We start from the raw sequence: 24,851 nt of genomic DNA on the forward strand, positions 1-24,851 counted from the left end.
ATATTTATTGAAGTATACACAGTGCTGGAGGCTGGGAGGGTAAGCAGCAGGTTAGTTCTGGGAAATCTTGTTTTTTTTTTTTTTTTTTTTTGAAAAAGTTAAGAGGAAACAAGAAAGGCAACCTGGTTGATTCCCTAACAGAGCCTCTGCGACACAGATGCAGTACTTTGTTTTTCTTTGTCTCTTCTCTCTGACACTAGTGTTACTCTCCTGGGCTGGCTGTCTCCACACGTGTGCACTCTGTGTGTGTGTGTGTGTGTGTGTGTGTCTTTTTTTAGAGGGAGAAGGAGGAAACATCTATAACAATATTATACTGGCCCAGCCTTGTCAGAAGACAATTACTGTGGCACCTATCATGTCTTCAGACCACCATCCTGAGCAGTAACAATCTGAAAAACAGTAATTGTAGCCCAAACTATACAAACGGTGCAAGGAAGCCGGGTCTGTAGCAAAGCTTTGAGACGATGAAATGTTAGCGCAGAATATGCTAGCAGGTGGTAGGCATGCGCGCAGAAGGTCTTAAAGTTCTGTTTTTATTAAATATGAAACTGATACACAAAATTGGTGCCTACAAAACATATGTAAGCGATAAAGAAGCGAGACATAATTAGCATACATGGCTGTCCCACCCAGTTTAAGGGAAGGGATGTCTGTGACTTCCCGGGTCTCCAGTACCATCTTTTTCTCTCCCCTCCAGACACAATCATGCTCTGTGATTGCTATTCACATTTTTAAAAACAGAGATGTTAGCCAGGCAGTGGTGGCGCGCGTCTTTAATCCCAGCACTTGGGAGGCAGAGGCAGGCAGATTTCTTAGTTTGAGGCCAGCCTGGTCTACAGAGTGAGTTCCAGGATAGCCAGGGCTATACAGAGAAACCCTGTCTCAGAAACAAAACAAAACCCAGAGATGTTTGTATCTCCTCATGTGGTGGTGGCTTCTCTGCCTTTGTATAAATGGAAACAGGGCTGGTGACAAGGCTTAGTGGGTAAGAGGCTTGCTGCACAAGCCTGGACCTAAGTTCAACCCCAGGATCCCACTACAGAAGAAATTCGTTCCCGGTATCCATGTCCTGTTCCAGCGAGTCTAAAAGTACAGGCACCCACACTCGAGTGCACACCTCCCTGCTGACACATGCATATAAATCAGACAAAAATCTTTGACAAAATAAAAATGAAGCACACCATACATATTTCTCTCAAAATGATGTTTCTGAGATTTTTAAATACCATCACCTTAATGTTTTCAATTTGAGCCAAACTTCACTTGCTCCAGTACGAGAGGAAACTCAATTTCGAACCTGAGCTACCAGCTTTGCCTTTCCCTCTCTGTGGGACACGGTAACGGTACTACAACTCATCCGTGTGTGTCTGTGGATGCTTGGCCCGTGTTAGGCTTTTGCTGGGTAAGCTGTGTGGTTATGAATATCACGAGGCTTATTCCTGCCACACTTGTGCAAATGTTCCTTCAGGGAATACACCTGAATGAGGAACTGCTGGATCCAGGGCGTATCAGCTTTGAGAGATCATGCCAAATTGTTTTCCAAAGCGGTTAGAGTGATTTCCGTTCGCACCGGCATTGGGGAAGCTTGCCAGTTGTTCTAAATCCTATCGGCTATTTGCCATGGACTTTCATTTTTGCCGATCTGGAATGTATCAGCTGGATCTCACTGAGGGTTCACTTGTGTTGTACACAGGACTGCAGAAGGTTTCAACACTGCACAGATGGATGCTATCACATGACCAGATGAGACTCTGGACTCTGCCTTGAACTTTAGCTCTCATCCATTAGCTAATCCAGGTTGTTGATCCCACAATGAAACATTACTCCTATGCAAATTCTCTGGGCAAAAGTTAAAACTTGGCATAATAATTTAGTATGATGCCTGTGATAAAGTGCTAGAAACTATAGATGACCAAGTTATGAGTGAAGAAAATACTTTGTAGGCTGGGGTGTAGTTTGGTGAAAAAGCATGTGTTCCATGTACAGGGATCTGGGTTCTAACCCTAGCATGGAAAAAGGGGGGGGGGAGAATTATTTTCATGAACATTGTGCTCCATATGTATTTATTTTATTGAAAGCCATAAGGGAGTGGAGAGGAGTTGCAAGTCATGTCCACCTAGTTCATAAAACTCTCTCTGCTGCCATAAAGGAATATGAAGAGGGTGTGGCTCACTGTGGGTTAGAACATTTAGTTCCTGATTCAGAACTCAGGAGGTGGAGATGCGACTAGGACTTAATTACAATTGCCTTGGTACAAGTGAGAGATTTACAGCGAAGAGCTAATAAAGATGTCTTCCCTCGGGTGTCACTCTGGATTGTAAACCTGCTGATTGATTAACAAGCTAAACTTAGTTAAGAGGCCACAACCTGATCGGACTCTAGCCAAGAGACATGTGCCAAACAAGCCAAAGGTCCAAGAGAAAATTCAACTGAAAACGGGCAAGAAATCAGGTGATGCACCGGTGAGCTGGTGGGTCTGAGGCAGAACCGCAGGGGTGGAACCCCCAAGCTCGAGGCTTGAGGATGGGATGAGCCTGGTCCTGAGCTGGATGTCCTGAGATGGAGCCGAGCAGAGCAGTGGAAGCTGGCTGGGGGCATCTGCAGCGCTCAGCGAGTAGACTGGCTTCATTATGATAGCAACGACCTGTGAATAGTTAGTTAATGGATGAGCGCTAAAACTTGAGGGTAGAGCTCAGCCTCATCTGGTCCCATGGTAGGATCTGCCTGTGCACACTGAGACATTCATAGTCCTGTGTACATCACAAGTGATGAATTCTACTTATGGAGGGGTAAATTTACATTTTAAAATTTCTTTCTTTTTCTTTTCTTTTCTTGTTTGGTTGGTTTGGGTTTCTGAAACAGGGTTCCTTTGTTTAGCCTTGGCTGTCCTAGAACTAGTTCTGTAGACCAGGCTGGCCTCGAATCACAGATATCTGTCTACCTTGGAGGTGCTGGGATTAAAGGCTTGTGCCACCACCACCCAGCTTCCTTTCTTTTTCTCAGACAAGGTCTTCCTACATTCCTTAGGCTGGCCTTAAACTCACAGTGACCCTGTCTCAGTCTCCTCAGTATTCGGGATCAGAGGTGTACACAATCCTTATAAATATACCTTTCAGAAAGCACTATATCATTGCTATTAGGAATTTAAAGAGTGCAGGAGACAGCCCCACTGGAACTGCCTGCTCTTCTACAGGACCCAAGTCTCAGTTCACAGCACCTACAGGGCAGCTATATCCAGGAGATCCGATGCCCTCTTCTGGCCCCATTGGCACTGCACAAGTGTGGTGCACAGACATACAGGCAGGCAAGACACCCACAGACATAAAAAGGAAAGAATTTAAGCCTGTTTCCTTTTTTTTTGGAATACATTTTATGTATATTTGAAATCTGTGTTTTTGTAAATGAAAGATTTGTTCAAATTTGTTTCAAGAAACACAAGATGCTTTACAGGTGAGATAAATAACCAGCTATAGAGCAGCTGCCCGGGTCAACCGGGCCCTTTACTTATAAAGACTCCGTTATACTCTTCTGAGATCTACCTTTGTTCGGTCTATCTATCTATCTTTTATAGTTTCCACAGACCTAGTCGCCTGACAAAACTAAGCCAATTTTGATTGGCCTGGTTGGCTGCCCTTGGGTATCCTCCTATGACCCCATCACTGGAGGCGTAGACCGCCACGCCCCCAGCTGCTTAGCCCAGTTAACCTGGTACAGCAGTTTCTTTTATGACAAATATCCAGAACTGGCAAGCACTGTGATGGACATCATTAAAAAGGGAATCTAAGAAAAAGGTGCAGAGGTGGGGACCCAGAGTGTTTTAACGTGGTCTCACAGCATACACACCAGCCACAGCGAGATGATAATTATGGGTTGTCTAAGTGTGGAGTTCAACAATAAGCAGCGATTGGCATGACTTTGAAGAGTATTGAAGAACACGGGGGAATGCTAATAGGTCGTCATTTGAAAAAAGATAGGCCATAAAACTTTATACGACACGATACGAATTTTCTGAGGAAAAAAAAAAATGCGCGCTTAGTGTTTAGTCCGTAAGGGAAAATCAATGGGCGGGCAGTGTGAGAGCCACTGGCATAAAGATCTAAGTGTGGCGGAGGTAGTAATCCCACATAGGGAGGTTGGGGCAGGAGGATATCGGCCGTAGTTCTGGGCCAGAATATGTGCGAGACTTGAATTCAAATAAAGCTGTTTGTACCCAGCTTTCGGGTGTTACTTAAAGAACAGCTATCACCTCTCCACCAGGCTTAGATCGCAGGCCCACCTCCCTTTATTTGAACAGGGATGGGGCGGCCTGGCTCCGCCCCTCGCCGCTGGCCTTGCTTCCTGACCCAGGCCGCTCCCTCGCCGCCGCCTTCCGCTCGCATGGCTCCGCTCCGCTTTTCGGCCAACGTCTCCTGGCTGTTCCCAGAGCTTCCCGGGCTCTCCGAGCGGCTGCACGCCGCGGGCCGTGCGGGCTTCGAAGCGGCCGAGGTGGCCTGGCCGTACACCGAGTCCCCCGAGGCGCTGGCGAGCGCGGCGCAGACTGCGGGACTGCGGCTGGTGCTCATCAACACGCCGCGGGGTGTGCGCTCGGGGCGGGAGAGCCGCAAGGGCTGCGGGGAGCCAGGCCCACGCTGACGACGCTGGTTCTCTCCACAGGAGACCATGAGAAGGGGGAGATGGGGCTGGGGGCCGTCCCCGGGAGACAGGCGGCCTTCCGAGAGGGGCTGGAGCAGGCTGTGCTGTACGCCAAGGCTCTGGGCTGCCCCAGGTACCCCGCCCTGCCCACCCTTGCCTATAGGTCCCGGTCGGGGGAAAGCTGTGAGCAGAGACACCACTTGTGGGCCAGGGCCTTTACAGACTGCTTTTTGTATTTCATCTGTTAGTGTCATTCCGAATGCCATGCTGCTGTCATGCCCTTCTCATATCGGGAACCCGTGCTGAGAGCAGGGGTGGGGGGGTGGTCTGGTGAGGGAGCTAATAAGGTCCAGAAAGCAGGGGCAGGGGTGGAGGCGTGGTAGGGCGGGCACCTAACCCCTACTAGGAGAAAGCTGTTTGTAGATAGTGATGCAGGAATCTGGCAGGCCCACACATCCACTTTATAGGGAGAGGTACGCTATTCTAGCAAGGAGGCTGTGGCCCTGGCAAGAGGAGGGTTGTTGTGTCCAGCTGAGTTAATGAGGCTGGAGGTGGTAAATACTGAGTTCCAAGGGCTTGAATACCTGCTGGCGGTTAGGAACAGAGACAAGAAGTGGACAGATGTGGGGAGGGAGGAGCCCTTGGGAACCTCCAGCATGGTTCCAGGAGAACCTCAGGGGACTGCTGGAGCCCATCAACACCAGGAAGCAACCCTAGCAAGAGGCAGGCTCATTGCTGCTCAGTGTAGGGAGAGGAAGTAGGGTTAAGGAAGGGCAAGGATCAAAATCATTTAAAAAGGTGAGCCTCGGGGCTGGGAGGCTAGAGAGATGGCTCAGCAGTTAAGAGCATTTATAGCTCTTGAAGAAGACCTGGATTGGGTTGCCAGTACCGTCATGGCAACTCAACCATCTATATATTCAGTAACAGGACATCCAATGCCTTCTGACCCCAAGGGCACCTGGCACACATGGTACACATACAGACATGCAGGTAAAACACTCATACACAAATACATTAAAAAAAAAAAAGCCTCAAGCATGCTTATGGGCTGAGAAGGAACATGGGAAGGGAGGGGTTAAGAGTACAGGAGTAAGTGATGGGTAGATGGGAAGAAGGCCTGGGCCACTTGCCTTGGCCTGACACAGAAGTGCAGAAGGCTGCTGGGATACCTAAACATCACTGGCCAGAAGGCCTGGGAGTCTGGGTGAGGCTGGGATAGTTAAAGGGCATCTAAAAAGAGATGCACAGGGAGGCAGGAGCCCTCTTCTATCACCCTCTCCACAGGATCCACCTGATGGCTGGCCGAGTACCCCAAGGGGCTGACCGGGCTGCAGTCAAGGGGGAGATGGAGACGGTTTTTGTGGAGAACCTGAAGCATGCAGCTGGCGTTCTGGCTCAGGTAAGAGATGGAAGCATACCTAATGTGTTGGGGAGACAGGAGGTACACAGTGGGGACAAAGAGGAACAGATGCAGTCACTGCCCAGTGACAGACTGGGACAGATGTGGGGAGGAGCCCTTGACAGTGTCCACTGTGGTTCTAGGAGAACCTCGTGGGACTGCTGGAGCCCATCAACACCCGCATCACAGATCCCCGGTATTTCCTGGACACGCCCCGGCAAGGTAGGATCTAGTCCTATGCCACCTTCTAGTCCTCTTTGGTCCACACGTTCCTAAGTCTCATGGCTGTCTCCCCGGCTTTCCCCCTAGCGGCAACCATCTTGCAGAAGGTTGGGAGACCCAATCTGCAGTTGCAGATGGTGAGTGGGAGATGGGTGCCTCTGCAGGAGGCCATGTTTCCCAGGCTGGGAAGGATTGGGGAGGACACTGGAGGGTCCTAATTGACACTCTCCTCCCCAGGACATATTCCACTGGCAGATCATGGATGGGAATCTCACAGGAAACATCAGGGAGTTTCTGCCCACTGTTGGTGAGGGCTTCCCTCTTGTGCTCCATCCTGGTCTGATGTTCTTCCTTAGTCTGCCATCTTTTCCACCCTGTGCTGTCCCATGCCTCTCCCCTTCTGTCCCCAGGGCATGTGCAAGTAGCCCAGGTCCCAGACCGCGGGGAGCCAGGCAGCTCTGGAGAGCTGGACTTTGCTTACCTGTTCCAGCTGCTAGAAGATGAGGGCTACCAAGGATTTGTGGGTTGCGAGTATCGGCCTCGAGGTGAGGGGACACTGGAGGGGCAGATGTTGGACAGGGGTGGTTCTTTCCCTATGGGTTAAGATGGCATTGTCTCTCTTTTACTGCAGGAGACACAGTGGAGGGTCTGAGTTGGCTACGTTCATACTGGGACAGGCGGGGCCACCCACAGACTGGCCAGTAAGGTTCTGCACAGCACCTGCATGCTGCCCTGGGGCAGTGTGCTAGTGTCCGGAGTCCCCTCCTCTGAATTAAAATCACACTGAGCGTTCTCATATGTGTATATTACAGGGGTGGGGGACACATAGTGTCTAATGCTTCAATGTCTCCAGGTTAATTCCCTCCCACTGAGAAGGGACACACAGCTCAAGCTCAAATCCTCCAGGGTTGCTGTGGACACAGGAGACTTCTGAGCCCTCCTTATCCACAGATGAGGAACCAAAGGTCCAGTGGGGACGGGAGGAGGTAAGACTGGTCACAGGTGCTTGACAGGCCGAGTCAAGATCGGAACCAAGTCTATCTCAATGGTAATGTCCAACAGTGATGGCCAAGTGGCAGAGCTCTTAGAGGTGAGAGCTTGTCAGATTATGTGACATTCCCTGGCATTCCACCAGGTGTGTAGGAAGGAGGCATCCTCTTCTGCACAGGCCCAGGGGCCTGAGGCAAGTCCAGGCTGTTCAGCAGCTATGTTCCTGTTGCCAGGCTGTAGCAGCACTTCTCCCAGACATACTCACAGTCCTTTAGTGTCACTCTGTGCCTGAGTTTACCCTGGGGTTCCTAAGTGTCAGTCTGTCCTGCCTCAAGTGGGCAAGCTTATAGATCCATGATTCAATCAACAGAGTCACTGGTCCACTTCTCAGAGAAGGCGGGTCCAGAGGGTGAAACAGGCTGTGTTGATGACAGACTCCAAGTGGTGGTAGGTAGAGACCAGCTGGGCAGGAGGGCTCTCACTGTCCTGGGGCTGCACCGGGAAGGGCTCTCGGAAAACCACCGTCAGAGACTGTGGGGAACATGACAAGTGAAGCGGTGAAAGGCCGTGGAAAGGACAGAGGCTGGGTGCAGAGGCTGGCAGCCCAGCCTTACAAGGCTGAGGTGGAGGACTTGGGGTACAGCCTCCAGGAAACCCCGTGCCCTCTGTTCTCACCGTCTTTCCCAAGTGTGAGTCCAGAAACACCAAGACAAAGCAGTCAGTGAACTTCTGATTCAGCACAACCTGCAACAACAGAGGGGGTGAGGCTCGCCTCGCCTAAGTGGGCGTGAGTCCTGGAAGGATCCTTATGGAGGCAAGAGGGTGAGGCCGCCTCCTGTCACTGTGCCTGATCCTATCTGCAAGCCTGGCTCACTCAGGATGGTATTGCCACACTGGGCCTCCCTCAACCTGTCTGTCAGAACCTTCTAGACCATGATAGTAAAGCCAGTCAGTGACGGGCAGTTCTAGGTCTCCCACTGCCTCCTGATGCCAGCTGCCAGCTAGCACTCAGCTCTGGGTTATTTCTCCTCAGGGCTTCTGTATCATCTAGTAATGTGGCCGTGGTCTATAGCTCTCTCCATCCCAGATGTCCACAAACCTCATGGGCCACAGACTCAACCTGTCCCAAGCACTCATCCCCCGCCACTCTAGCTTCAGTGCTCCATCGCTGGTGCCTGCCCCAACTGCAGCCTGGCTTCTCTGGATGACTGGGGCATGCCACAGATACATCTTGTGCCAGGCTCACCATGCCTACTCTCTCACTCAGTCTTCTTGAATCCTCTCCCTAAGCACAGCTGTACCCACTCTTTGGCCTCTAGATTCTCATACACACTCATCACCCACTGCTGGAGCCATCTCTCTCCCTGGCCTTCAGTTGTGCCTTCACACCAGGGTGCTCAGGCCTCCTGGGGATATTGCCAAGTCAGTGGTGGAGGATGAGCATGTGTGTTACAGTGGTCTGAGTGCCACGTCCCAGCAAGCATGTACCCAGGCTCCCTACCCAGTGCCCAAAGGTTTCAATGGCAGTCGGTGTGGTCTAACTCCAGCAAGGCACCACTGTAAAGCAGAGCTTGTTTGTTAAGGCTGCACTCCCTCAGCGGCTCTGTTATGTCAGGTGAGGATGTCTGCTGGTGTTCCTTTCAGAGTGGGGCCAATGGGACTCACCAGGTACTGGGTTCCCAAGTCTGGGCTCTGAAAATGGCGGCAGCTCTGGGGGAATCGGCTCAGGAGAACCTTGATGAGGCTCTGGTACCAGGAGACCGTCATGGAGAGGAAACAGTCCTGGGGAGGGGTCACAGCCCTGAGCCCACCACTCCAGAGTCACCCCAGATGCCTTCCCTCCAACCCGGCCACTAAGGCACTGCTGGAAGCAATGCTCACCCTGAGGAGGCAGGTCTCTTACCAGCTGAGGGTCAATGTCCGCAATGGACTTGGCGTGGACTGCCTCTAAGAGCTCCTCCAGCTCTGCCAGGGCCAGGCGCCCTCCAAGCCTAAGCCGGTCAGGCCCTGGTGGCTCCAGCAAGAACAGGCGCTTCCAGAGGGTATCCCGCCGGCAGTGCCCACCAGCCAACCTAACCAGCTGAGCCAGCCGTGCCCGGGCCATACCCACTTCTGCAGCCAGTGGTGGGAACAGAGGAGCTGGCCCTTGGGCCAGCATCATCCCTGAGGCTTCCCCAGGGCTACCAACCAAGCTCCCAGGAGCCTCTGGCTCAAGGGGAAGCCTGGAGGGTTTCCGGAATCTGCGCATGTCAGCAGTGAGTCTTGGGAAAAGTTCTCGTTGGCTGGTGAGCACCACGAAGAACTGAAGCCTGGAGAGTAGAAGGAGGAGAGTGGGAGAGTGTCACAGCCATAGACTCAAGGGTAGGAATAGAGAATCTGAGGAGTGGGTACATACAAGGTAAAAGTTCTGACCTCAGCACATGTCGCTCAGCCTCTCCTTGCTCCTCGAAGGGTGCAGCAGAGTGACAGACAAGCAGAGACACATCAAAGTCGTCCTGATGCCGAAGCCCTTCTGAGTCCAGATAGGAGCCAGAGCTATGTAGTCAGGGTGGGAGATATGCCGCCTCTGAGGCTCAACTGAAACCAGTCCCAACCCCTGTGCTCCATAAAACACATTATCTCCCTACTCTAAGTGCAGCTCCCCGCCCTCAGCCCTACCAGGAGGAGCTGGGCGCTGCCTCCTAGTCTTACCTGTGCCATGCTGACACCAGGGCATATTCATTATGTTCCGGGCCACCGGGCCGGGCCATTCGCAGTGGTTTCATGTGGTAAGAACTGGCATGGTCAGCCACATAGTTGTACAGCTGGTGGGCAGCAATGAGTGGGGTGGGAAGCTCCAGCGTCCCTATGAGGCAAGTTACAGGAAAGACAGACACTGAGCCTGGGAGACACAACCTGAGCTGGTGGGGCAGGGGATAGGAATACTGAGATTTTGCTTTCCTGGGGACCCCCCCCCCAAGTCCCCATGGAATGTTGTGAGATGGGATAAATAGAGGGCAGGATGACGTGGGACACAGAGCCCTAATTCTGCTATGACCAACCGTGAGGAACCTAGGACAGTTGAAGACTGAAAGCATGGACATGGTACAGGGAAACGAGCGATTCCCGGTCAGTCCTGGCCGTTTGGCTGTTCTACTATAGCCTTACTGGCTTGCCCTTGGGCACTGACCTTGGTAAATGTGATTACGACCAAAGTGGGGTCCATCAGGGTGGTGGGCCAGGAAGTGCTGCAGGAAGGTGGTGAGGTGGTAGCCGTGCCGCAGTGCCAGGTGGGCACCAAGCACGTGCTGGTGCACGAGGCGCAGGTGGAAGTCATAGCTGAAGGAGTGCACATGCATCAGATCACGGACCTTGTCACATTCCTCTGTGAACAGCAGGGAGAGCTGGGGAGGAACGGCAGGAGGCAGGGTTAGGCTGTGGGAACACAGGCTGCCCAGTTAATACTTCTTTCTTCCTGGGCAGAGAGGAAGCTTGGTACTGCTTCCTGTTGTTGTGGGCCCAGCAGAACTCCCTCAGCCAGCAAGCACAGCTTCTATGGGGAACCTTCCTCTTACACTCTGTAATACGGTGCTGGACTTTCCTGTTTATTTGGAACCAGGGCCATTAGGGGAGATAACCCTTGTTACTATTGCATTTGAGTCTGACATAGATGGTCTACCATGTATTTACCAGTGGTCATTATAAGTACAGGGGAACAGACACACTGCCTTGCCTTCAAGAAGCTTACAGTATAGTAGTTGGATACAGGAAGATGGACAGTCCAGGGGTGATGGACAGTCCAGGAATGACAGACAGGGGTGACGGACAGTCCAGGGGATGAGGGACAGTCCAGGGATGATGGACAGTCCAGGGATGACAGACAGGGGTGACGGACAGTCCAGGGGATGAGGGATAGTCCAGGGTGAGGGACAGGACAGGGGATGACAGACAGGGGTGACAGACAGTCCAGGGATGACAGACAGGACAGGGGTGAATGAGGAATTACAAAGCTCACTAGAGAATACAGAATCAGAAAATCAGGTGGGAGTCAAGGAAATCTGGCTTTCATCACCTGCTTTTCCCAAGGACAAGACTCTGGCCCCGCACTTCATACCTGTGTGCCCTCTGCCTTTGATGCTGATCTGCCTGACATGGAGCCTAACTCCCACTGTTCACTGTAAAGCTTCCTATAGAACAGCAGGGCCAGGTCAGGCTGAGCCTCTGTTGAGTCTACGTGACTGTCTGGCTGATGACTGAGGACAGTAGAAGGAACAGAGAAAGGGGGAGAGGCAGAGATGAAGACCATGCCCGTCTCTCGATGGTCCTCCACCAACAGTGTTGACAACAGTGTGTGTGGTACGCAAATGGCAGGCTCCACCTGGGCACCGTGGGAGCCTCAGGAGTTGGTAGAAACGAAAACCAACATCACAAGGAGACAGACTAGCTACAAGGCCTTGGTAAACCAGTGTCTCTCTGTGGCGTCAGCTTCCTCATCCACCTTAGAGAGAGTGCACAGATCTCAGTCAGGGGCAGTGCGATGAGACCAGACAGGGGTGAGATCGTATCTCAGGAAACTGGATTTCACCCAAGTCTTCCACTGATGGGCTTTGTGTTGCAGGGCAACATTTATGTCACCTTCAGACTCACCATCTGCCTAGAAAAAAACCTGCTTTCTCCTCTCAGTACATACGATGGCCATTTAATGAACGATGACATCTTACAGCAGTTTAGACACTTGAGCAGCATGTAAGTCCCAGCAGCTGGGAGATGGAGACAGGAGGAAAAGAAGTGGACTAGAAACTTAGAGAAGGAGGGGCAGAGCAAGCCTAGGCAGACCCTGGAAATCAGGTAACAGGAAGTCAAAGGAAGCTGGGACGAAGCACTCCAATCTCACACTACAGTGTGAGTGAGGACGGCCCACTACCCACAGCTCCCTTTTGGTCCAGGTAGGTCCTGCACACGAAGCCACGATGCTCTTTAGGGTTGTATTATCCTGTGGCAAACTGTGACCATGTATGTATGTATGTATGCTCGATGTTCAAAACAAAGGCAACCATCTGGGGCTAGATTTGAATCATCCTGGTATGGGAGTTCCCCACAATGGAGAGGAGGCGGTTTTGATGGCACTGGGTCCCACTAGATCCTCTATCTTTCAGAGGTGTGAGTAAGCTTACCAGGTTTTAGGCCCTATTGTGACACTGCTGGCAACTTGAGAAGCCAAAGTGAGCGAGGCAGAGCTTCAGGCTGCTGGCCTTACTTGCTCCTTAACTAACCACACAATGTTGAATGCTTGGCCCTTCAGGGTATCAAGGGCCTGCCTTGAGGCAGACTGACAAGGACATAATAATGAGTAAGAGCCAGTGCTGGTGACTACACAGACAATGCCAACTGCCCTGTTTGCATCAGACCAGGTCTTGCATGGCACTGATGTGACACATTGTAAGGGCACTGCGCTATATGTAATGGTATATGGTGCTGGCACAGGGTGGAGCCCATCTCTGTACTGGCTTACCTTAACGCTACAATTGAGTGTAGCTTTGGAGCTCCCAGGATGAGACAAAACAACAGTCCGGTCAGCACCCAACCCATCACCAGGCTCTAGTGCCCACTACAAGGGTCATGAAACCCTAGTGCCCACCACACAACGGGGAGGCAGTGGCTGTGTCTGAGCTGTCCACTCCATATTACCCTGTCCCCACCACATACCTGCGAGTTGACGGCTTGTCCCATTGGGATTCGGGAACATTCCAGAGCAAACTGTTTGACACAGAAGTAACAGCCCTGAGGAGAAGGTGAGCCGAGGTGAGGACGGTGTGAGAGGCAAGCAGGAAGAGCTCCCCCCCCCCCCCCCCCCCCCCCCCCCCCCCCCCCCCCCTTTTATGAACCCTTCTTTTGCGTTGCTTCCCCCCCTTTGCCTGCCCCCCCCCCCCCCCACCCCCTGAGCTTCCCCATCTCACCTGGAAGGTCAGCTCCATGAGGATGATGCCCCCAGGCAGTGCCCGCTGCAGGTGGTAGGTGGTGACCGGAGTACTGGTGCTCTGAAGAAAGGAAAAGGAGACACGGGCTGGGGCTCACCAGCCTGGAACCAACACGGCAAGGGTCCTTTAGGACTGGCTTATAATGACAGTCTAGGAGCAGCAGGTCAGTGTATGTCAGGGTCAATGGCTTTGGGTATGGAGAGAACCTAACTCAGATAGGTCACTGCTGACGTCACCATCATGTGAGAAGGAGTTACCTTTGGGCTCCCCTCAGCCTTGGCTTTGGGGCAGGAGAAGGAGCCTCGACCCTCTGTTCCAAGAATAGCCATAGCCCGTAGCCGGCTGGTACTGTAGAGAAGGAAGAGAGACAAGAGGCTGAGTGAGGCTGGCGAGGGCTGAAGGGCTCTGGCCCAGGCCATTTCACATGACACTGCTTGACAGGCAAGAGTCAGGCCTGAGGGTGGGTTTGCTCAGGGTTCCCCAGGAAACATGGCTGGGGCTGTAGTCCAGGTCTGGTAAGTCAGCTGTGTTCAGGGGTGGGTGTAGGGGTGGCAACAGGCCAGGCATTATTCACTGGTACGTGGAAGAGAGGTCTGCAGAGCAGAGGGAGAGGGGACATGCCTGAAATTTTACTAGGAGATGCTGGACGCCCTGTGAGGATAGTTCTCTGGACAGAAAAGCAGTCTTGTTTTAATTGGGGGACGACAGCCCCTCTGTTCTTTATCTCTAATTTTTTTTTTTACTTCTGTGTTTGTATGTGTGTCTATGTGAGTGTGTGTATGTGACATGTCTGAATACAAGTGTGGAGGTCAAGGGGGTGTTAGGTCCCAAGAGCTGGAGTTAGAGGTGGGTGAGACTAGGCCCTGTGGAAGGCAGCAGCTACTCTTAACCGCTGGGCTGTCTCTCAGCCCCTTCTAGTTCTTAACTCAGAACCAAAGAGAATGAAAAGTAGAGAAGGACTTTCAAAGGCCTGGAAGGGCTGGCGGGTCCCATGAGCTGCATGAAAGAGCTGCAATGCCAGGCTCAGGCTGGTGGGAGGTAACTAGAGTGCCAGGAAAGGGGGGCACATTCAGGGGCTCACCAGCCTCGAGCCAGTGTGTGGGGTCCTTTAGGTTCCTGACGTTAACAATGTCTGACGGGATCAGTAAACTCAGTACACCAATCACAACACCTGCACTCCAGTCCTATCTACCACAGCAGTGGGCACCACTCCAGGTCATGGAAGTGGCTGTCAGATAGAAGAAATGTTCCATTTAACCCTCAGGGAAGTGCCATTTGATTCAGAGATCACTAAAACTGGTGAGGATAGAATGCTTGACTTTAAATTATGTTCTGGAAAACATAATATTTAAGAAGTAGTGTCACTTTTCCTCAATGGCCATCTGAAGGCAAGATGGATCACACCAGCGGCTGTACGTAAGTACCGTTCGTTTTCTCACACTTCCTGCATCTGCTCAAACTCCACTTTCTGAACTGGAAATACCAGCTCAATGTGTGTGGTCAGTATTTCTGTCAGCATGCAAGCTCATTAAGTCAGACTAAGCACCCCTGAATGAATTATCAAGGTCTACACAGTAAAAAGAGGTCATGCTAGTCTTTGTGTACACACACACACACACACAGAGAATGAGAATGAATGCAATTAAACAAAGAACACAGGCTCTGAATCAAGCCTAAGACAAGAAAGGCTGTTACTGAATTGCCAGGCTTAGGGTTGATGGCAATGTGGAGACAGAGAACTGGCTTCTTGCAGGACTCAGGTTGTCAGTAATAGCCAGAGAGCTGAGTATGACTAGAACAGACCATGGTCAGAAGGACAGGTAGGATGACTGCAGAGGCCCTTGGTGAAAACAGACCGAGGTGAAGAGGTCAGCACAAAGACCAAGACAGGAATTGACAAGACCCAAACTGAAAAGTTTAGGAGCATATGTGAGATCTGCATGTATGGATTTATGCAGGCATGTAAACAAATGAGGTGTGGGTGGGCACAGCTTGCTAAGAATATACTGTCTGTGTGTGTGCTTGCAAGTTCTACAAACCACGTAAGGTTTGTAGGACATGCAGGAGGGCTACATGAAAAGTGTCTAAGAGCTTTATATATGTGTGCCAGTGATGAACATGCACAATGCCTCGGCAGCTGAAGGAGCCATAAGAAGGGAAGGCTGTGGGGCCTCACTGGAGGTGGAGAAGCGTGCAGGGAAGGAGGAGCAGGCTCACCTGCGGGCAGGCGAGGGGGGCCGGAGTGGCACCAGCACAAAGCCAATGCTCTGCAGATACTGCACGTATTGCTGCAGGAAGGCCAAGCTCAGCTCCTTCAGCCATGGCTCCTCTCGGGCTCCTGGAGGAGGCACATCCAAGGATTCACAGCTTGTGGGAACCTCTCGGCTTCCAGACCCTGACTCAGGGCGTGGTCGTCGCTGCAGAAGTGGAAATTAAGGCTCATTATCTAATGAGAACCCTGGAGGGATGGAGTGCAGGCTACCGTTGGGGACAGGCCTTGGAGAACGCTTGAGCCTCACCTGCCCTTCAGAGGATGCACAAGTCTCTGGGGGTCCATGCAGCCAGGCGGCTGGGTCAAAGAGTAGAGCTGTCGCGCAGTAATGCACCAAGCGGGATGACTGCTTCAGGGTCTCCAGCTCCCCAGCCTGGACACAGGGCAGGAAGCTCTGGCACAGTGGCCCAGACAGGCCAGAGAGCTTTGTGCAGGATGCAGAGGGGACTACTCACACTGATGGGCATGCTCGCTGGTGCAGAACGCTGCTGCCAGGTTACAAACAGGTTCTCCATCTTCATCTGACGCTCCAGCTCTGGGGATGGGAGGCATGTCACACTCTGGTCTTCGCAGAATTTTCCCTCCCTGCTGCCTGGCCCACATTCCTCACCTTTTCGCTCTGTCATCTTAATTTCTAAGAACTGCTGCCCGTGGTAGGTCACAGGATCTGGAGGTCTGGGCGCAGGACCACCTGTGGAGCTGGGGCGAGCAGCTGTGATGTCCCTCAGAGCTTCATCAAAGGGAAATGTGTCCAAGGAAAGGGGACCTCCCCCACGAGAGGAGCCACTCAGCCGGCCCTGTTCGCGACTCAGTGGAGGGCTTGCATTCCGGATGAGGGTCTCCACTTCCATGGTCGGCAGCAGGAATGGGTTTGGCTCCTGAAAGGGATGGAGGATCACACCAGGCACAAGCCCTTTGACCTTGAGCCCTTCGCCACATCGGGGCTTCCTCTCCAACTACTTCTGTTCTGAGCCTGTCTCCCTTTCCTTGTTTCTTTAGCTGGCCACTCAGTGGCCAGAGCTATGAGTAGGAGCTGGGCAATAATAGGTACCTTCCCATCGCGCATGGGAAAGTCCAACTGGCCACAGTGGTGGAAGAGACCGAGCTTCTGGCTGAGCAGGCAGGAGATGAGGTGGGCTCGCGCATTCTGCCACTGGACAAGGCGGATCAGAGCTCGGCCCAATGCTGCACCCAGGTCTGGAGCCCAGTTATAAGTCAGCAGCTGTAGCTAGAGATCAGAGGTCAGGGTCAGGGAGGTCACAGAACTCCTCCCCGTCCCAGCCCTTGACCCCACACTTACCTTCTTATCTGTAACCTCTAGCAGCAAAAGCCTTTGCCGGGGAGCGCTTCTCCCTGGGCTTCCGTCTCCTCCTGACTCAAAGCGCTGCACAGCTTTGGCAGCTACAGGGAAGGGAGGGGGACACTGAGGGGCTGTAGGCAGAACCCGATCCCACCTTCTCTCTGCAGGGTCTGCGACAACTACCCAGCAGTCACTGGAGCCAACCATCTATCTCCTCACCCTGCTGGGTTGGTCTCCTCCACTGTGCGAAGTTCCTTCCCAGAAGAAGAAGGTGCCGCTGAGCTGCTGGGCGGGGGGCCGGGCCCAGCTGCCCTGGGGAACAAGGGCTGAAGACATCTGGCTCAGAACCTCTGTTGGGAGGAAGGCGTGCATAGAAAGGCAACAATTCCTGGCCCTGTTTTCTGGTCCTTCCTGCCCCTCCTGAGCCTTGTGCCCACCTCTCCTAGCCCAGGCCCCACTGACTTAGCTTCCTGTAGTTGCCAGCTTTTAGGACTCTGGGAAGGCCAGAGTCTTTCAGTCCTCCAAATTGCAAACTCACAAATGCTGCTCAAAGACACGGACACTGGTGTCTCCAGCCATTGAGATGACCAGAGTGGTGAACTCTGACAGGATGGATGGAAGGAGGAACCGGGATACCATGTGGGTGGAGCTCCTGGACACTGAGGCACAACCTGGAAGACAGAACTCACTTCAAGGCCACAGCATGAAAAGCAGGTCAAGGACTGAGGAAGAGGTGAGGGACGAGGCTCTCACCAATCTGAACCATGAATCCCATCCAGCGCTGAATGACACGAGCAAACACGGGGTGCAGGGTCCCCACCTCACCCTCCTCTAGCTGTGTTGTCCGGCGTCTAAAGACAGAGGAGGAGTTAGAATACTACACTCACAGACACATACAGCTAGCAAGCACCCACCAGGGACTTTACATGTGGCTATGCCCTAACAGGACAGCACACCACACATATACCTTTGTCTCTGGGCTCCAGAATCTGGGCCCGGTGCCCGCTCAGATCCACCTGGGGTCCGAACGTTCTCGGTTTTATGACGTCTCCGACCCCGAGTATCTTCTGGCCGATCCAGGACAATATCATCAGTTGTTTTGGGGGAGCCCAAATCTCCAGCTTCTGTTTTACTCTAGCAACAATGCAGGAAGTGAGGACAGGTTATTAGGAAAAGGAAGGAGAGATGGAAGCTCTGGGGAGCAGAAATGAGCCTCAAGGAGTTAGACGCCCGCTCCAGGTCCTGATAACTCAGTCCTGGAGGCTAACTAGTCCTGAGCAGGTTACTAAATTTCCTGATCCTCATCTTCCTCATGGGTAAAGTGTTATTGTTTAGAGGGCTCTCATTTAGAAACATGGAAGTAAAGGTATTTGGGAAGCTTGGAATCTCTATATCAGCAGTTCTCAACCTGTGGTCTCTACCTCAGAGGGGATGTGTCAAATGACCCTTCACATGGGTCACCTAAAGACCATTGGAAAAGAGATATTTATATTACGATTCATAACAGTAGCATAATTACAGTTATGAAGTAGCAATGAAAATAATTGTATGGTTGGGGGTCATCACAACATGAGGAACTGCACTGAAGGATCACAGCTCTATAGGAAAGTTGAGGACCACTGCTTGCTATGTTTTGCAAACTCCTACCCAAAGGACAGAGTGGGTTTTATCTGAAAAGACACATGAAAAGGCTGTAGCGGGAGAGGGCTGGAGCAGCAGTTAGACGGAAGCCACTTCACCATCCCTTCCATTACCAGCATATCCCAGAAGCTGCGGCGGCCAGCTTTGCTAGGTGGAGTCACAGGCTCCCCGGAGACAGGGGTACAGGGAAAGGTGTTGGCTCGGCAGGCAGGGCTCTTGGTATCCAATGGTCCGCTCTTAAGACTTCCTGTGGACACCAAACACTGCAGGCTCCCATCATGGATCCCCTCTATAGAAAGGCTCACTCCAAACCCCGCACAAGTGTCTCAACACCTATTCTGCTAGTGGGTGTATGAAACTTGACCGTGCACAGCTGCACATGCTTGCGAGATGAGTTCTAAGGCTAGCCCCTCCTCAGGTGTATGTGCTGGGGAGGGGAAGGGGCAGCTGAATGAGTATTTCTGATGGGGCACCCTGCTTCTGTCTACGAACCTCATGGGTGCACCCTTGCCCAGCACAGGATCCTGCCTGAGTGCTGACTTTCACTGGCCCCAGGAGCTAGGTTCTTGATTGGCATACCTGGAGGGATGTCTTCTGCACACAGTGAGGCTGGCAGCAGCCGCAGCTCCATGATGGCGTCGGCCAGGGCCTGGCGAGCAGCAGCCCGGAGCTTCTCCTCCAGTTGTACTATGCTAATGTTCCCCTTTTCCCACACGTCCAGTCGAAGCTGTGGGGACCCATCCTGAGCTGGAGGGGAAAGTGGAGGTCACCTGTGGTTGCGGTCCACCCTAACTGCCGCCTGTGCCTTCACAGCACTGAGGGAACACTCCAGCCCCACAGGCTGTCTTACCTGAACAACTGTCCAATGTGTTTGGGCAGCGAGTGACCTGAGTCAGCTGCTCAAATTCTTCTTCTCGTAGTGGGTCTGGGGGCCCCGGAGAAGAGGGGGGCCATGATGCCAGTGAGATGGGGGTTCCTCCTTCTTCCACAAAGGCTAGAGTGATGCAGGCAACCCCTGTGAGGAAAGCCATTGGAAGACTCAGCCTTAGCACTTGCACACAGCCCTCTCCTGGGCCTCCTCAGCAACAAGGCTCTCTAGCCTGGAGGTAAAAAGACGCCTTGCTTGCACCTGCTATAGTGCCACAGGCCTAAGCCCTGCAATTTACCTTTGCCACCAGTGCCCTGTCCACCAGGTTTATTATACAAGTAGATGTCCAAGTCGGGGAGGCCACCCTGTGCTGGGAGTGGATGCTGGAGAGAGAACAGCTGTGAGCACCAAGACACAGGGCGACAGCAGGGAGGAGGGGACAGGTGTTCATGGGGCTCAGAAGACACGGGCAGGGGTGTACACAGGCTCACGGGCACAGCCACAGATGCAAGGATCCTGAGGAAAGTCCCAGCCTGGGTGTGGAGGGGAAGGGGACACATGAGTGTGGGCAGGTGACAGCAGTCTCACTTGGAAGTGGTTCCGGCTATTGCTGTCTGTGTACTTGGGGGAGTGCAGGAAGGTGAGTAAGTTCTGGCGGAGGTACCAGGCCAGGGCAGGAAGCCAGGGTCTGCAGGACGGAGGCAAGACCAGATGCAGCACCTCTGAGGGGAGACTCCCGGGAGGTTGGATGAACTGCAGTTAAAAGAGACAGAGCTGAAGCCACGGATTCTATCCTAGATGTCCCCAGCACCTGTGGCTGAGTCTGAAAAGGATGCTGGTGTCAGACAGGCAGCTGACCTCTACGTCGGCCGGGGTCAGCTTGCAATTCCGAACCAGCATGACTGTGATGATGTCCAGGGTGGCCTCGTCCAGCCGCCGGCGCAGAACCCGCACTAACTCATCTGTGATTTCAGGACCTTGAGAGAGCCGTGTTAGAAAGGTGGGGGAGACTGTTAGAGGATTCAGCCATCTTCAGTCCAGGCCTGAAGCCCCTGATCGATCACAACTACAGGACTGAACATAGCTATGCATTCCAGATAAAAGGGAACCCGCACAAAGCTTTCGCTTCGTCAGGCTACTCAACGTGATTTTGACACATGAATTTTACCTAAAATCCTCAAAGCCCTTATATAAAAATGGTGATTTTAACATCTCCAATCTCAGAGTTGTGTTACAACTACTAAAAGGGAAGCTATGTGCCCTACTCGGCTTTAACCGACTACTTGACACAGCCGAGAGTCATCTGAGAAGGAAGTCAGTTGAGCACTGCCCAGGTCAGCCGGGCTTGTGAGAATATCTGTAGGAGGTTTGGCTTGATTAGTAGTTGATTCAGGAAGACCCGGAACACTGTGGGCAGCACAGTGGGAAGGTGATGGCAGGCTCTATAAGAATGTTAGCTAAGCAGGAGCCCGAACGTGCACCAGCACCAGTGTCCCTCCATGCTTGCTGCCTTAAGTCACTGTTGCGCTCCTGTCCTGACTTCCACTGATGATATAACCTGCAAGCTGAAATAAACTTTCCTAAGTTGCTTTTGGTTAGTGTTTTCTCACAGTGACAGAACGAAACTCCGACAATATGTAATAGCTTTAGTCTGAGCTCTGGTACACACTACCTGGATCCCCCAGGGTACCTCAGGGTCGCCTCCTCACTGATCCTATACACTTCACCCAGTACACCTCTGGTCTCAGGTCAGGACCAAGCAGCTGTGCTCTGACTGTCTGGCTCCTCTCCCCACACTGTACCTCAATCAGGCTATCTTGTCTCACCCAGCTCCTGCTCAAGCCCAGAACACAGCCAGCACTGGAGGAGGAAGCCAGGGCAGACTAGATGGCTACAAGAGAAGCAGATCTCAGAAGCCTTACCTGCCTGTCCTACGCCATGGACCAGCAGCTGGATATGTCTGTCCACTTGGCCCACAGGGCGCACAGCATCTGAATTGCGGCTGGAAGCCATGTCCAGTGGAGAACGAGGAGCCTACGGGGACAACAGTGGTCAGGGTCTAGCTCCAAGAACAAAATCCCGAGGGGTGCGTGAGAGCAACATGTGGTGGAATGGTGAGACGTGCCACGGAATCCTCAGAGGAGATGGGTTCTTGACTTCGGGATAGAGCTAGGGATGGGGGCTGGGTATCCCCTTCCCACGGTCGGTCACTGCAAGAAGTCTCCAGCAGCCTAGAAAAGAAAGGCAAGGTCACTGGATACGTCTCCTCCCATGCCATCCATCCCTGACTCAAGCTTTACCACATCTTTGCAGGGTCCACATACCGAAGGTAGTACACGGCCTTCGTTGCTCGCTCTTGATAAACAAACATATTCTTCCGGTTCACTACAGAGAAGGCATTGAGCACAGAGCGCAGGGCCTGGATAGCTGCAGAAGTTACATGAGTAAGAAAATCTCTTTCCCGACATCTCCCGCTCCCATCTGTCCTGGCATGCCAATCACATACCCCGAGAGACCCCCATGCTGGGTCCCATCTTGAGACGTGAATGGACTCGGATCACAGTTCCCCATACAACGTCACAGGAGAAATGTCCTGGGACAAACTGCATGGTGGCTGCTAGGTATCCTCGAGGAGCACAGCTCTCATCAGCAGCGTAATCTGCAGAGGGGCAGCATGGGTAACCCCCAGGATATCCCAGGCCTCTGCCTCCTTAACCCAGACTTCCTACTCCTGCCTCCTCATCCGTGACTATCTATCTCCTAAAGGCCAATGTACTAGGCTCAGGTTTAATCTGAGGAGCCAGGTTGTGGTACAGAGGCTTTTGGGACTATCTTAAGGACACTCTGAAGGAGTTAAGGAGAGGTGTCAAGAAAGGCAATCCTAAAGCCAGTACCTAGGGGCTCTGTCTTATCACAGCATATGCCAGTCGCCCTGTAAAATACTGTCTTCACCAAAGCCGTAGCAGTAGCTCATTAAAAGAAACAGGCTATGGGTGTCTGTGCTCATTAGCTGCAGAGTGGGCGCAGCCTCCTGTGCTCTGAAGAAAAGATGCCCCAAAGGCTGGTATAGTAGTAATTAAGGCCACGGACACAGTCCAGTGCCTCATCTGATCCTTGTCATGCTTCCTGGTCAATGAGGAACCTTCTGAAGGGTGAGGGAGCAGTGTGACTTCTCAGAAACACTGCATACAGGCGGCCTAAGAGACACTATCTACACTCTGGCTCCAAGCGCAGCTCCTACAGGCTTCAGAGACTATGGAGACTAAAACTGGGAAGAGCTGTGCCCAGGCTCTGACCACTGCATGTGCCAGGACGCTGTGAGTCCTGAGGTGGCAGTGCTCGGTTATCTTGTTCATTCTCAATGTGCAGAAACTGCCTTCAAAACTACAGCAGGCTGATAACTATGGGATTTCTCCTTTTATACAGTGTGCTGAGAGAAATACTCCTCTAACAATGGTAAAAATGTTTGAGACTATTAAAAATAGGGAATCTCTGGTTTTATCCTTTTTTTTTTTTGACCACCACAGCACAAGACTCAGTCACTGGGTGCAAAAGAAGGGAGTCCAAAGGTTGAGACTTCAATTACTTCCCCTATTAGATTAGTATGTTTTCTTCTCATGACCAGAAACTATAGGAATCCCAAAGGGGCCCTGTGTCTGCCTGTCTGGAGGGATGTTCAGAAGAGCAACCTTGCTACAGTGTCTCAGGCTCTTCCCCTCTGACTCTTCCCTGTGGAACAGGCTGGCAACTTCCCACTCTCTCACACTCTTCTCCAGTCTACTCCACTGCTGGGTTAAGGTCAATGTTTTAGGTATCAAGGCAAAGCCAGGCAAAGGCCAGCCGTTATGAAGCCAGGTCACAGCCTAGAGCTAACCATCTCTTTTCTGCAGTATTCTTCATCCTTTCCGTCTTTACAGGCTTTCCCCTTACTGAACAGAGGCACGCTCAGTACTGTCCTTTATGTAGGCGGCTTTCCTCGCCTCTATCTGCCTTCAGTCACTATCCATTTTCTCTGCTGACCTAGCTGAAAGAGCAGTTCTGCCCGCTCCAACTCTATCCTCACTCTGCCTTGTCATCTGGCTTCTGTTCCTTCCCTCTGCTAAAACCGCTCTCTTAAAGTCAGCGGTGACCTAGCAGCAGCCAAGTGCAGGGCTCCTTATCTTTCCAGTCTTGCTTCTCACACAAGGAGTGGACAGAGGACAAACAGCGAGGCTGCCTCCTGGCTATGACCGTACCATCACTGGGCAGGACTGCCCGCTGACGGGAATGGAAAGGCGTCTCGCTGCGCCACAGATCTTCTTCGCTCTCGGCCACCAGAAGGGAGTTACACACATGACTGTCGTGAAGGTCTTGAAGGAGCAGTCGCTAGGAAAAGGAGAAAGTGTCAGAAAACTGAAATACTTTCTAGTAAGTGGGTGATGGTCAGGCCACAGAGAATGCCCACCATCACTGAGGTCTGAAGTCAAATAAAACATCAGGAGCCCAACCTGGGCTACTTAAAGTACAGTGTATCAGAAATGAAAGTACATGGATGTATCGAGGACTGGGAGGCAGGAAAGACAGTCTGCTTTGATACTGCATCAGCCTGGCCTGCTACGATCGGGAGAAGAGTCTACCCTGGTAGTGTGAAAAGGTTACTCCTAGGCACTGTCAAGTGAAAGCTAAGGAACAGATTTCTTGTCAAGGGGACCCAGAGTGCATGGCTTCAGACACTGTTCAGTCTGTCCTGGGAAGAAGGTGAAACGGTGTTTGGACTGGACAGGGGACGCTGGCTCGGAGAATGATGGGCCAGACAGGGACCGGTAGCTTGAGGAGTCAGAAATTCTGAATTTGGGCTGGAGAGTTGGCTCAGCGGTTAAGAGCACTGACTGCTCTTCTGAAGATCCTGAGATTAAATCCCAGCAACCACATGGTGGCTCACAACCATCCGTAATGAAATCTGATGCCCTCTTCTGGTGCATCTGAGGATTGCTACAGTGTACTTAGATATAATAAATAAATAAATCCTTTAAAAAAAAAAAAGAAATTCTGAATTTGTAAAAGGGAAAATACAAAACCAAACCAAACAAAAACCCACCACCAATCTTGAAGGACACCAGCAAGCATGGTGCTGGTCACGAGGGAACAACATCCTACTTAACAGAGCTCAGAGCCAACCCAGCAAGTCTCTGCTCCTCATCAGAATCTGCTCACTAGCCTTCGGTTCTCTACTTGACACTGCTTTAACCAAGACGTGTTCCCAGACAGTTGGGATCAGAGCCCCGCCACGTGCTCTCCCAGCAGCCTCCTTTCCACTGGAGAATTCCTCACGGCTGGCACTTTAGTTGTTCAATGCCTGTCTGGCCTCTCCTCCACAAGCACCACAGCCAGGGGCCCTGTGTCTGCCTGCACTGGCTTCCCAGTGTAAGGACGGGAAGCTCCTCAACCGTCACTGGCAGGGAATGAGAGCCCTTCGGTTTGTAAGGAGCTGTGGGAATAACAGCTTCCAGAACTGGGGTGTCATAGAAAAGGTCTCTGTCACTGTTAAGTCTGGGACAGACCACGCAAACTCTCAAAATTTGGTTCCTAGA

At 52.2% G+C, this 24,851-nt stretch overlaps 2 protein-coding genes across 2 annotated transcripts in view; one reads left to right on the forward strand and one right to left on the reverse strand.

Moving 5' to 3' along the window:
• The first annotated feature begins 4,322 nt into the window (after positions 1-4,322).
• On the forward strand, positions 4,323-7,045 carry Hyi (hydroxypyruvate isomerase (putative)). Its single transcript, XM_021159278.2, has 8 exons — positions 4,323-4,576; positions 4,654-4,765; positions 5,917-6,031; positions 6,175-6,253; positions 6,341-6,390; positions 6,491-6,560; positions 6,664-6,798; positions 6,885-7,045. Exons 1-8 carry the CDS (start codon positions 4,378-4,380, stop codon positions 6,956-6,958), a joined length of 834 nt encoding a protein of 277 aa, XP_021014937.1. The 5' UTR covers positions 4,323-4,377; the 3' UTR covers positions 6,959-7,045.
• The window catches only part of Szt2 (SZT2 subunit of KICSTOR complex), a 45,462-nt gene continuing 27,654 nt past the window's right edge, over positions 7,044-24,851 (reverse strand). Inside the window, exons 42-72 of the mRNA XM_021159279.2 lie at positions 23,517-23,646; positions 21,788-21,940; positions 21,606-21,708; positions 21,407-21,512; positions 21,204-21,315; positions 20,140-20,258; positions 19,870-20,034; positions 19,580-19,664; positions 19,264-19,428; positions 18,993-19,160; positions 18,527-18,660; positions 17,740-17,906; positions 17,526-17,623; positions 17,311-17,443; positions 16,992-17,122; positions 16,773-16,873; positions 16,524-16,700; positions 16,083-16,350; positions 15,928-16,007; positions 15,720-15,845; positions 15,418-15,617; positions 13,458-13,548; positions 13,180-13,260; positions 12,929-13,003; positions 10,413-10,626; positions 9,935-10,088; positions 9,656-9,778; positions 9,147-9,552; positions 8,909-9,025; positions 7,919-7,987; positions 7,044-7,774 (exon numbers count right to left, since the gene is read on the reverse strand). Of these exons, the coding sequence (XP_021014938.1) occupies positions 7,631-7,774; positions 7,919-7,987; positions 8,909-9,025; positions 9,147-9,552; positions 9,656-9,778; positions 9,935-10,088; positions 10,413-10,626; positions 12,929-13,003; positions 13,180-13,260; positions 13,458-13,548; positions 15,418-15,617; positions 15,720-15,845; positions 15,928-16,007; positions 16,083-16,350; positions 16,524-16,700; positions 16,773-16,873; positions 16,992-17,122; positions 17,311-17,443; positions 17,526-17,623; positions 17,740-17,906; positions 18,527-18,660; positions 18,993-19,160; positions 19,264-19,428; positions 19,580-19,664; positions 19,870-20,034; positions 20,140-20,258; positions 21,204-21,315; positions 21,407-21,512; positions 21,606-21,708; positions 21,788-21,940; positions 23,517-23,646 (4,395 nt within the window). The 3' untranslated portion in view covers positions 7,044-7,630. The remainder of the gene's footprint in view (positions 7,775-7,918; positions 7,988-8,908; positions 9,026-9,146; positions 9,553-9,655; positions 9,779-9,934; positions 10,089-10,412; positions 10,627-12,928; positions 13,004-13,179; positions 13,261-13,457; positions 13,549-15,417; positions 15,618-15,719; positions 15,846-15,927; positions 16,008-16,082; positions 16,351-16,523; positions 16,701-16,772; positions 16,874-16,991; positions 17,123-17,310; positions 17,444-17,525; positions 17,624-17,739; positions 17,907-18,526; positions 18,661-18,992; positions 19,161-19,263; positions 19,429-19,579; positions 19,665-19,869; positions 20,035-20,139; positions 20,259-21,203; positions 21,316-21,406; positions 21,513-21,605; positions 21,709-21,787; positions 21,941-23,516; positions 23,647-24,851) is intronic.

This window comes from Mus caroli, chromosome 4, assembly GCF_900094665.2.
Source record: "Mus caroli chromosome 4, CAROLI_EIJ_v1.1, whole genome shotgun sequence".
In the NCBI taxonomy this organism is placed as follows: domain Eukaryota; kingdom Metazoa; phylum Chordata; class Mammalia; order Rodentia; family Muridae; genus Mus; species Mus caroli.

Bases quoted from the DNA above. Each gene is read 5' to 3' on its own strand.
- Hyi (XM_021159278.2), top strand. From the start codon at position 4,378: ATGGCTCCGCTCCGCTTTTCGGCCAACGTCTCCTGGCTGTTCCCAGAG. The intron at 4,766-5,916 runs GTACCCCGCCCT...CCCTCTCCACAG, and splicing joins AAGGCTCTGGGCTGCCCCAG to GATCCACCTGATGGCTGGCC. The intron at 6,391-6,490 runs GTGAGTGGGAGA...TCTCCTCCCCAG, and splicing joins CCAATCTGCAGTTGCAGATG to GACATATTCCACTGGCAGAT.